General features: G+C 41.7%; 1 protein-coding gene across 1 annotated transcript; it reads left to right on the top strand.

The window, feature by feature from the left end:
- Positions 1 to 511: 511 nt before the first annotated feature.
- MYL12B (myosin light chain 12B) lies at positions 512 to 11,089 on the top strand. Its single transcript, XM_081252322.1, has 4 exons — positions 512 to 661; positions 7,188 to 7,386; positions 7,873 to 8,034; positions 10,588 to 11,089. Exons 2-4 carry the CDS (start codon positions 7,203 to 7,205, stop codon positions 10,758 to 10,760), a joined length of 519 nt encoding a protein of 172 aa, XP_081108448.1. The 5' UTR covers positions 512 to 661; positions 7,188 to 7,202; the 3' UTR covers positions 10,761 to 11,089.
- The last annotated feature ends 1,571 nt before the right edge of the window (positions 11,090 to 12,660 follow it).

Genomic DNA, 12,660 nt, shown 5'->3' with positions numbered 1-12,660 from the left:
AGATCAAATCTTTTGCCCAAAGGCCTCCTCTCGGGATACGCGGGCCGCTCTGCGACCCACAAGCAGACCTCTAAACCTACTGAGTCACCCTGAGGTGAACCACACGCGCAGGCGCACGACGGCTCGGCGGCAGGGGCGGGGCGCTCTGGGGCGGGGCGAAGGCCAGTCACGTGGGCCTCGAAGCCCTCTCCGCTATTTCCCTACAAGGACTTGGGCTGTCGGGCCCCGCCCCTGGCCGGGCCCTGGAATGTGCGGAGGGGCAAACCCACAGGACAGAGTCAACCATTTGCCAAGAGGAAAGGGGGGAAGAAAAGCTTACATTGTAAGAAGAGGTATTAAAAAAAAGGAAAACTCAGTCATCAGACCCGGCGAACCATTATACCTTCTTCTACGTTCTAAGTTGCCCGCTTGACACGTCCTTCCCGTGCACTTGGTCAAAACTGCGCCCTTTGAGCACACCGGCAACTCCCCCGCCCCGTCGCCCTTCCATTAAGCCAGGCTCACACTGTTAGCAGAGAATGGTGACTCGCTTCCTTCCGGTCCGCTAAGCAGAGGCCGGAAGTGTTGTTTGTAGCGTCTCTGGGAGTGGAAGGGAGTTGGTAGCGGCAGTCAGGGAAGCGAGGAGTTCCCTGAAGCGCTCGGGTTCTCGCGGCTGAGCAGGGTGAGTGGTGCTCGCGGTCGGGCGTGTGAGGCCCATGCCGGAGCGCATCCCCTCGGGACGGCTTGTGGGGGGGCAGTGGCGCTCCCCCGGCGCCGGGAGCGCACCTGGGCAGGTGTACCAGCCGGTTCCCGGGTTTCGAGCCCCAGTGCCAGCTCCAGCATCGAAGGCCGCGGCCGGAAGCGGCCCAGACGCCGACTTCGCTCCTTTGCCCAAAGTAGGAGCTCGGGAAGTGCGGCTTACTCTGCTGGCGCCGCGAGCTTGGGCGACAGCAGGCCTGCGAAACCCGAGCCCCGCGGAGCTGACTCTGGGACTAAGTTTAGTTTATAACGTAAACTTGCCCGATTCAAGAGAGTTTGCGCAAAAACTGTAGCACAGTGCGCCCCCCTCCCCCCCCGCTCTGCAGCTGTTGTTGCAGCTGTGTGGCTACGTTTAGTGGGAATAGCCACCTCAAATTAGCAACTTCCTCAGCTCAGTGTCCACTTTTGTAATTAGAGTTTTATTTTTAAGTGATATTTGAACAAAGAGGAGTTCGGGGTTTAGTTTGCGGCTGCAGAAAAACTCCAAAATACAGTACCGTGTTACTCTTGGGTGGAGACTCGGGGTTAGGTCAATTCCCAAAGTGTTTCCTTTTAAAGTAGTTGGTTTATCAAAGAGTGTATCAGTTCTTTACAAAACTTTGGAACAGAAATAAGGGTTAGGTTGAGATTTTAACTTAAGTGCAAAAAGTTTTATATCTAAATGTGAAGAAAGTAAATATTTCCTATAATTACTACTATTTGTTTCTGGAAGGCTTTTGATAAAACTTAACCAGAAAAAGCTTTTTATTTTAAAAAGTGAGGCTTTACTGGCAAGTGAACCACGACAAAGAATTGCCTTTGTCAAGTGCTGAGAACTTTTTGGGTGTGGCAGTCTAAGGGAACTAATCCTACCTTCTACTGGAAGTTTGCGTAGGAATTGAAAACTTGTTTTAGTTGGAACGGAAGCACCAGCCTGAAAATGTACTTTTAAAAAGCCGTGGTTAGCACCAAAAAATTACATATACTTAGCTTTAAAAAAAGAAGTGCATTGATTAAATGAGACGGTAGATTTGGTAAGCAGATACTACGTGCTCTCACATTAGGAAGTGTTTTCTAAAATGGGAGTTTTTCCTTAAAGAATATAATCATATTTCCAGAATACTATCAATTTGAGTGTTAGTTCTGTAGAAAAAGTCTTCGGATTAGTTTACATTTATTTATTTATTTATAAATTTATTTATTTATTTATTTATTTTTGGCTGTGTTGGGTCTTCGTTTCTGTGCGAGGGCTTTCTCTAGTTGTGGCAAGCGGGGGCCACTCACTATTGTGGCCTCTCTTGTTATGGAGCACAGGCTCCAGACGCGCAGGCTCAGTAGTTGTGGCTCACGGGCCCAGTTGCTCTGCGGCATGTGGGATCTTCCCAGACCAGGGCTCGAACCCGTGTCCCCTGCATTAGCAGGCAGATTCTCAACCACTGCACCACCAGGGAAGCCCTAGTTTACATTTATTACCACTACAAACGCTGGACTCTAGGATTCTAACTAGAGTAACCTAATGTAATATTGGTATGGATTAATCCCATTTTATAAATGAAACCAAAGTATCTAGAAATTCTGAAAAATCTTCTGGTTGCCCTTGACGTGTGGGGAAAGTCTCTTTGAGGATCTTTATTTTCCATTTCCCCCATCACTTAATCTAGTCTAACATCTTCCTTACATAGTTTGTATCCCTCCTTTTGTCATAACCCTGAATGATTCTCTTCCTATTTGATCAAGCTAAAAGGAAAAATCTAGACATTTATTATCACTAACACTCCCTGTCCCTGACTGAGACAAGATTATACTCCTTCAGATCTGTAAACTGAATCTCCTTGTCTGAATCTCTTCTATATATTTAATAGAAGCTGGCTCTGCAAGTCTGTGGGTTTTCAAGTTCCATACAACATATAGCCCTTCACACCAAAGATCTTAAATTAAATGCTTCAAAAATAGACTCTAGACTATAACTTAGGATGAGTGAGGACATAACTCAGAAATCTCAGGTGCCTTCATGGCAATCTTCCCACCCTAAATAAAGAATAGTTACATTGATGAATAAAATATTTTCAATTTTCTTTTGCCCTAGTTTATGAGAGTTGTGTGTTTGCTGAAGGCTTGTTACATGAAGAGCGTTACAGGTTGACTAGTTTGGGGAGAGTAAAAGTGGACAGCGTACTAGAATCATAGCAAGGAGGACAATGACAGTATCTATCATCAATGATCTTCTCCTTCGGATCATAGCACTGTTCCTCATTTGGCTCCCTCTCCACCAGTGTTTACTCCATCCATACTTTCAGTTTGGTAGGGGAAAGTAAAAAACACCCTTTCCTTATTTTGAAATAACTGACTGCAAAGCTGAACTCCCTATCACTATAAGGATCTGGGTTTCTGGTGGGAGATAAACTCACAGATTAGAATCCAACCTCCTTGCAAAAGTAAAGGCCCATGTAGTAACTTGCCCAACGGTATACTACCAGTTTTTGGTAGAATTAACTACCCTAATTTGTTAGAATTAAGACTAACGTTTAAGTCTCTTAATTCTAAGGACGTCTTGTAGCTTTTAGGATTTTTCAGTCTTCTCCCCCCGCCCAAATCTTTTAGAAACAAAGATCTTTTCTGAACTCACAATATTTGATAATCATGTACCACCTTTGAGTTATTTTTCATTTTTGTTACGCATTGTTTTAACTTGAGAGCCATACTCCTGGAATGAAAACTATGTGACTCATTTCATAAGTTGAACCAATCATCTCATTTCTTTAAAGTTGCCTCCCCAACTATATTTTAAGCTTCTTGAAGATAGCACACCTACCTTACATTTCTTAATTCTTAAATAATAATCAGCACTCATGATATTTAATGCACATGAATGTAACTCTACTGATCATATTAAAGGTGATGGTTAAGTATCGAATGAGCTAAAGAAAACTCCTGTGAGACCACTGTCAGTGTTGACCCCCAAAAAACCTTTATAATGTTTAAAAACTATGTTAGAATGCATTTACAAATTTAAAGAATGCATGATTTTTAAAAGGCTAAATAGGGGACTTCGCTGGTGGCACAGTGGTTAAGAATCCGCCTGCCAGTGCAGGAGACACGGGTTTGAGCCCTGGTCCGGGAAGATCCCGCATGGCCGCGGAGCAGCTAAGCCCATGCACCGGAACTACTGAGCCTGCACTCTAGAGCCCGCAGGCCACAACTACTGAGCCCTCATGCCACAACTACTGAAGCCCACGCACCTAGAGCCTGTGCTTCGCAACAAAGAGAAGCCACCGCGATGAGAAGCTGCGCAACCCAATGAAGAGTAGCCCCCACTCGCCGCAACTAGAGAAAGCCCGTGTGCAGCAACAAGACCCAACACAGGCAAAAATAATAAATTTATTTATTTAAAAAAAAAAGCGGGGCTTCCCTGGTGGCGCAGTGGTTAAGAATCTGCCTGCCAATGCAGGGGACACGGGTTCGAACCCTGGTCTGGGAAGATCCCACATGCCGCGGAGCAACTAAGCCCGTGCGTCACAACTACTGAGCCTGCGCATCTGGAGCCTGCGCTCCGCAACAGGAGAGGCCGCGACAGTGAGAGGCCCGCGCACCGCGATGAAGAGTGGCCCCCGCTCGCCGCAACTAGAGAAAGCTCTCGCACAGAAACGAAGACCCAACACAGCCATAAATAAATAAATAAATAATTTATTTAAAAAAAAAAAAAAAAAAAAAGCAACTGTAAAAAGGCTAAATAGGAAATACATCAAAATTCAAGAATGAGAGTCGGTGTGTGTTAGTTTATAACCCAAACTAAGTTTTAAAAAGGTGTATAGGGCCTCCCTGGTGGCGCAGTGGTTGAGAGTCCGCCTGCCGATGCAGGGGATACGGGTTCGTGCCCCGGTCTGGGAGGATCCCATATGCCGCGGAGCGGCTGGGCCCGTGAGCCATGGCCGCTGGGCCTGCGCGTCCGGAGCCTGTGCTCCGCAGCGGGAGAGGCCACAACAGTGAGAGGCCCGCATACCGCAAAAAGAAAAAAAAAAAAAAAAAGGTGTATAGAGGACCCGCACCAAATTGAGTATTATGAGTTTTTTGGTTTTGTTTTTTATAAATTTATTTATTTATTTATTTTTGGCTGTGTTAGGTCTTCATTGCTGTGCGCGGTCTTTCTGTAGTTGTGGCGAGTGGGGGCTACTCTTCATTGCGGTGTGCGGGCTTCTCATTGCAGTGGCTTCTCATTGTAGAGCACAGGCTCTAGGTGCACAGGCTTCAGTAGTTGTGGCTTGTGGGCTCTAGAGCGCAGGCTCAGTAGTTGTGGCACGCGGGCTTCAGTAGTTGTGGCTCGTGGGCTCTAGAGTGCAGGATCAGTAGTTGTGGCACACGGGCTTAGTTGCTCCATGGCATGTGGGATCTTCCCAGACCAGGGCTCAAACCCATGTCCCCTGCATTGGCAGGCGGATTCTTAACCACTGCACCACCAGGGAAGCCCTATGAGGTTTTGTGGATTAAAAAAATCAGTTGTATCAACCATTTGACCAATAATTTTCATCAATTTCTTTTTTCTTAAAATAACTGACATTTGTGCATCATTAGGGAATATAATGTAGTCAAACAAAACAGACTGTTTTTAAAGATGTACTTTGTTTTGCAAAGACATGGCATACCTAAAATATTAAAGAGATGTGGATTGGTAAATATATGCCACTCATTGGGTCTCAACCGCTAACCCAAGTCCTGGAGTCCATTTAAGAGATGGAAGAATAATACATATATGCTATAACTCCTTGTAGTTTTTAAAACTACATTTAGAATAGACGGGGACATTACAGTTCCATATAGTTTAGATAATAGTGGGATTTACTGTGTCCAGAGGTGTTACAGAGTGAAAATATGCATTCATGAAAGGGTGATTAAAGGAAACTGTGGAAGAGTATATATCATAACTGCTATGTCACGTAGGGTATATCTTACCAGCAACACATTCCAGTGAGTGTATCCTAGGAGTGCTATATTTAATGGACTGGAATTTGTGACTCTCCTTTGTGGAATTTCCTTCTAAAATCTGAGAACAGATTTAGCTTAAAAAAAAGAAAATCTGAGGCAGAGTCAGAGCTTTTCTAATTATTTCCATAATGGAATTTAGCCTGGCTGATATGGTGTAATCAAGGAAAGAATGTAAGTAATAAGTTTTTAAACTCATGTGGAGCGTTGTGTTCTAAAGTCACTTTGCAGTACTGACATCTAGGTAGTACTTCATTCTTTGCAATCCACAGACTTATTTTTAGAGTAAGGGCATAGTGTTTTGCTACATCATAGTTAAATGTTGTTTTCAGAACGTAAGCTTTAAAATTGTTGTCCTGGTCAGAGAGTGAAATCAGTAGTGCCTATTTTAGACGTGCTTCAAAGAATATAACTGAATACAGTGTCTTAGTCTTGTGTGTTAGAGGTTTTGCAGACTGCCATTGCCACCTCAGCTCTGAAAGATGGTATGGTAAAATTTTATTATCTGATGACTGTGGGATTTTTAACTTCAAACAAACTTTTATAGTATTAAAGGTTGTGTTGAAAGGAAAATTACCTCTTCATCTTAGGTATTATTAAACATTATTTTTAACTTAAATTTTACAGGGATAAATTTAGATTAGAGAGCAAAGATAGTTTCTGTACCTCGTAAAATACTTTCTAAAACATTTTAAAAACTAAATTGCTTTAAAAATTTTTATTGTGCTCTGATTTTTGTTTAGAGGACTTAGTCACCTCAAGTGACTTAGCTTAGCTCTGTGCAACAAATTGGTTAGGATAGAGTGGAAATATTTACAAAACTTAATTATTGATGAATTACCTTTGGAGTTTTCTATACTTTTTCAGTTAGCCTTTTAACAGATATCTTTCCTGAAGTACTTTGATTCCAGGAGTGAGGGTGCGATAAGAAATGTTAGTTTCGAGTGGAAGAATGGTATTTGGCAGTAAGATTAGGAGATAAAGACCTGTCCCATCAGTTAATCCTCCTTCCTTCTTTCTGTCCACCTTAGAATGGGAGGCTGGTTTCAGCTAGGGCTGCAGAAGGATAGACCTGTTGAAGATGAGTTAGTGTCCCTCAGTACTCCATAGCACTGATGTACAGAACCCAACGTTTTTTGTTTCTTGTTTTCTGTATTGTTATTAAGCTAGTAGATTGGGTTATTGGTCCTTAATCAGCTGTCCAGTAATACTGGGGACAGGAAATCTTGTTGATAATGCTCTGAGCTTTGAATTAATGTTGGTTGTAGTTTCGTCACAACTACTAACGATGAGTGAACTCAAAGCAAGAGTCTTGTTTTTCTCTTTGTAGATTGATTCTCTGCATAATGGTATCGATTAGTTGAGAGAGATTTTTGCCAAGTGATACTATCCTGTGGAATAGTCTTTAGACACATCTCTAAATGGCTCAAACGTATCAGGAAGGTTGGTTCAGTTTACTTTTTGTTATTTCTTGTATTTCCCTTCTTTGTTAGGATTTAACCGCCACCATGTCGAGCAAAAGAGCAAAGACCAAGACCACCAAGAAGCGCCCTCAACGCGCAACCTCCAATGTGTTTGCCATGTTTGACCAGTCACAGATTCAGGAGTTCAAGGAGGCCTTCAACATGATCGATCAGAACAGAGATGGTTTCATCGACAAGGAAGACTTGCATGATATGCTTGCCTCCCTGGGTAATGATCAGTTTTAACATTAATAAGTCAAATAGAATTTCTATAACAACTTTTATATTTATTTCTTAAGCCAATCTAATGATGCTTTGTGAAGCCAATCTAATGATGTTACAGTTCACTAAGATTCAAAGTCTGGAGCACTGTTTCCCGAAGCATGGTCCCCGGACCACCTGCAGATTTCTGGCCAAGTCTCGGGGTTCGGCTGGGGGCCAGCCGTGTACATGCATGCACTGCAAACACTGATCTTGATTATGAGAGCAGTGTTATTCCTCCTGACATGCCAGTGGAACAGCACACAGTCTCCAGAGTCTTAATACGGATCCTATTCATTGAGAAGACTTTTCCGAATAGTTTTGCTATCTTGAATGCAAATAGCAAACTGTTTAAATGATCATCTTTCTTGTCAAAATGTTTACCATGATGAATTGTTGCATTTTGTGGTGTAATTATCACCCTCTTAAAATTATGACCCTCTTTTTTGTTTAGGGAAAAATCCAACTGATGAGTATCTGGACGCCATGATGAATGAGGCTCCAGGTCCCATAAATTTTACCATGTTTCTCACGATGTTTGGTGAAAAGTTAAATGGCACCGATCCAGAAGATGTCATCAGAAACGCTTTTGCTTGCTTTGATGAAGAAGCAACTGGTAAGTCTGAGGTAACCTTTAATTACCAAGTGATTTAATTTTTGGTTATGGCAACAAAAGTATATAATAACTTGAAATATGATGACGTATAATACTCTCAGGTTTATACCATACCTGTTTTGGGGGATTTTGGGGGACAGGTTTTGCCTATGGCTTGTTAGTCACTCACTTCACTGCCTCTGCCCGTAAATATTTAATTTACAATTTAATAGGTATATTTGAAACTTCTTTAGGAAACTTATGTTACTCCTTTACTAGAATAATTCCACAAGGGTCAGGCACTCAGTAAATGTGTGTCAAACGAATATCTTTTACTGGAGCAATCTTGGAAAAAGTTTAAATTGATGTAGGCGATGATACCAGTACAATCCTACGTTTGTTTATCAGGTACCTCTCAGCTCTGAGAGTGTTTAGATCTGGTATCTAACCTCTCCCTCTGGAATCAGGTGCCCCGGTTTCATAATCCTATTCTGCATAATAGCTGTGTGATTTCAGGCGAGTTACTTAACTTCTCCAAGCCTCTGTTTTCTTATTTGTAAGATGGACAGTAATACTACCTACCTGTTAGGGTTGTTGTGAAGATTAAATGAGGAAATGAGATAGTAGCTTACTGCCTGTACAGAGTGAACTCTCAAAGACACCCAAAAGGTTAACCAAATACATGCCAGATAAGGGGGTAACTCACATGGCAAGTTTTTGAGAAGGAAGGCACACCCTCTGGTTACACATGACTTGGACTAGTTTAAACAGTCCAAGCATAGTTTAGGCATGGAAGCATAGTCTCCCCACTCTGGCTTTCAAGGCTCCACACGATAGGGCCTCATTTGGCCTGTTCAAGTAGACCACCCTCAACTCTTCTAACCTCCTTCCAGATTCCTCCATGCGTTGTTGCCCTGACTTACCTCCATCATTTCTGCCTCTGCCTTTCCTCCTTATACCACCTCCTTCCTCCTTCCCCTTGAAATCAAGACTCTGAACAGTTATTTCTGGAAGGGGTAGGGAAGAGGCAGGCAGAAGAGACCTTTTTCCTGCTAAAAACATTTGTGTATTGATTGAATTTTTATAGTCAATGGGTATTACTTTTTTAGTGGAAGGGAATAAAACCATAAAAGAGTAAATTGACTTATTTATTCTTCAAAGTCATCTCAATGGTCACATTCTTTATAGAGCCTTACCTGTGTTTTCATACTATTTTTTCCTGACCTCCGGGAAAACTTAAAAGCTCTCCCTTTCCCCCTCCAAAGTATTTTATGTATGTCTCTACTGGCACATACTCTACCTGAGCTTCTACTTTAGTTGTGTGCTTATTTCTAATCATCACAGTCTCTCCCTGCTCCCAGGATAATGGCTGTGTCTTCACCAGCATTCCATTCCCATCTTTGTAACCCCTCCCAGCTCCTACCACAGTCCCTTGCACAGTCAATGATGATTTTACATGATAGTTGAATGACTTGGCTGGAGATGAGGATTTATTTCTACAAGCTAAAAGTCTTAAGATTTGGAGAACTTTTTTTTTTAATCTAGGATTGAATTAGCAAAAACAATCCATAAATCTAGAGTTTCTTTTGTGAACTGACGTTACACTTTAAACTCATAGGAAATATATAATCAATGTTTTAGCTTAATTTCACATACAAGGAAGTTGTCAGGTTTTTCTTCTTTTACTTAATGAATTTCAAAATTTCTGTGCTTGAATGGTAATTTATTACCTTTGGATTACCGCATTAGTGGGTCTCAATCATGATTGCTCATGGGATTTACTTGGGGAGCCTTTTAAAAATATCAGTAACAGATAATAAATCAAGGGTGGCCTCTGGGGTTGTTTTGTTTTGAGCTCCCTGGGATGATTCTTACGTACAGTCAGGCTTTATGAGAACCCTGCTTTCACAAGTCCAGAGTAGAAAGCCTCCTTTCAGCTCACCACTATACCCCCAATGCCTATCCCAGTGTCTGCAACATAGTTAATGCTCAAATATCTACTCAGTGTTTTTGCACGTCCTGGGCCTGAACATATTTGTTACTGAATCTAAAATTAGATTTGTTTAAAAAAATTTTTGTAATCTCATTTTACATATAAAGAAAAAGAAGGAGGTAAAGTGAAGTGCCTGAAGTAACATAGCTTGTTAAAACTGGACCTCAAGACTTCAGTATTCTTTCCACTGAATCACATTATCGATGTTTATGATGATTTTAGTGTATTTACTTGTAGAATAAGTGTGACCATGCTACTTTACGGAACCATGAGGCTTAGATTCCTTCATCATACATTATGGCTTGTGGTTAGGCATAGGCTTAGCCACTGTTATCAAGAGATCAGGAGATGGACGTCGGGTGAGGTCAGTAGAGCAGAGCAGGTTAATGTCACTAAGCAACAGGGCATTTTCTAGGCAGCTGTCTGCTGAGGCTGGCTTCAGCATGTCAAGACCTCATATTTCATACATTTGCATGCTTCTAGTTCTTAACATATAGCCCATGTTTAGTCAAGTGTAGATGCCCCTTGCAGTTACTCCTCAGAGCAGTGTGTCTTCTAATCCCTGGTTCTTTTTTCTTTAGGCACCATTCAGGAGGATTACCTGCGAGAGCTGCTGACCACGATGGGCGATCGGTTTACAGATGAGGAAGTGGACGAGCTGTACAGAGAAGCACCTATTGACAAAAAGGGGAATTTCAATTACATTGAGTTCACACGCATCCTTAAACATGGAGCGAAAGACAAAGATGACTGAAAAGAACTTCAAATTCCAGCCAAACTTTCCTTGTTGCTACTTTGGGTATTTCTGAGACTTTCTCTTAGAGCCTATTGCATGCCCTTAGCTTTACAGCTTTTGCCTTTCTTGTTGTATTTATTCTCAACCATTTGGGGCACATGCATCTCTATAATCAGACTGGAAATGGGACTTTTTGTCATTTTCAGAATAGAAAATAGGGTAGTTTAACTTACCCCTACCTTCCCCCCCCCATAACTGCAGTCTACAAAGAGTCGATATATTTTTTCAGAGAAAGTTATTCACTCAATTTTTTCTGAACCATAATTAAACTTTATGATAGAAACTTACTTGTTTAAAACTTCTTTATTTACCAAAATTGGCTTTTGTTGGTCTTGGTTGCAATTATTTATTTATTTATTTATTTATTTTTGGCTGCGTTGGGTCTTCGTTGCTGTCTGCGGGCTTCTCATTGCAGTGGCTTCTCCTGTTGCAGAGCATGGGCTCTAGGCACGCGGGCTTCAGTAGCTACGGCTCGAAGGCTCTAGAGCACAGGCTCAGTAGTTGTGGTGCACGGACTTAGTTGCCCCGCAGCATGTGGGATCTTCCCGGACCAGGGCTTGAACCCGTGTTTCCTGCATTAGCAGGCGGATTCTTAACCACTGCGCCACTAGGGAAGCCCTTGGTTGCAACTTCTAAAGAAAGGTAGTGAGAATTCACTGGCGGTCCAGTAGTTAGGACTCCACCTGCACTTTCATTGCCAAGGGCCCAGGTTCAATCCCTGGTCAGGGAACTAAGATCCCACAAGACGTGCGTGCGGTGCGGCCAAAAATAAAGAAAGAATGGTAGTGAGGCAAATCTTAGAAAATAATACAGTTGTTAGACCTCCCCCTTATTCCTGCCAGTTTTCCTAACAATCCTACTCCTCTACTATTCATTCTTCCCCCTTTTTAAAGAAATCCAATTTTAATTGCCTTTATTGAGTTTCCTGCACTTTGCCTTCCAATTTTAAAAATAATTTCCTGTAAAATTTACATGTATATGATAGCTTTGGTAGTTTTAAATCCTAAAGTTTAACATACCTGCCAACATCACCCCATATCTGTTCTAATCTTTTGTACATAACTTCATGTCATTTAAAATTAGACCAGGCCACTGAGTGTAATTTTAATTTGTCCTAATTTTTAAAACTATTTTAGCCCCAAAGGTTCTATGGAATGCTTCTACCAGAAAGGCAGATTTTTTGTATTGTATTTCAAAGTGTTGGAAACACAATATGGTTGTTGTTGGTTTGTTTTGGGGTTTTTTGTATATAGTTTCTTTTTATCACACAGTCCTCATTGAAGTACTGTGTTTATTTATGCAGAGATTCACATGAGTTCATTTGTGAATGTTTGACATTCCTGACCTGCCCATGGTCAGAACAGCTGAAGCTACATGCCTGGGAAAGTGAGGTCATTATTTCAATCCTAAAAATAACTCCTGATATTTGCAGGAATGCAGGACTGTTTTCAGAGTTAATCAGAAAATGGTAGACAGTTTCATTCACTTCAGGCTTCAGAAATCTGACTCTAAAGGATTCATAAGTTTAAGAAAGATCTTGAAACAGTGGGGGGAAAAGTTGGGTGAAGAGGGTTGACAGTTAACCTGTGAAGATGAATAATTGATAATTACTATAACTTTATGTTTTATACTACTATTAACAAGACTGTCATTGGACAAAACTATTACCTCATTGAATATGCAATTACTGAATGCCTTCAGGGCAGCAGACCTTTACACTCAACAGGACAGGTGAGCTAGATTCTTTAACCTCAGGAGACCAGCTTAAACTAGGAGAAGAAGGACTAGTAGCAAGACTGCTCTTGGCCCTTTCAAGATTAGAATCTTAGCACCTGCCTTAACTCTGCCTTTAATGTGT

This window comes from Mesoplodon bidens (assembly GCF_964165515.1).
Source record: "Mesoplodon bidens genome assembly, chromosome: 13".
NCBI classification, from domain to species: domain Eukaryota; kingdom Metazoa; phylum Chordata; class Mammalia; order Artiodactyla; family Ziphiidae; genus Mesoplodon; species Mesoplodon bidens.
The sequence above is the reverse complement of the archived record's forward strand: the minus strand, read 5'-3'. Positions and strand labels throughout refer to the sequence as shown.

Bases quoted from the DNA above. Each gene is read 5' to 3' on its own strand.
- MYL12B (XM_081252322.1), top strand. From the start codon at position 7,203: ATGTCGAGCAAAAGAGCAAAGACCAAGACCACCAAGAAGCGCCCTCAA. The intron at 7,387-7,872 runs GTAATGATCAGT...TTTTTTGTTTAG, and splicing joins TGATATGCTTGCCTCCCTGG to GGAAAAATCCAACTGATGAG. The intron at 8,035-10,587 runs GTAAGTCTGAGG...TTTTTTCTTTAG, and splicing joins CTTTGATGAAGAAGCAACTG to GCACCATTCAGGAGGATTAC.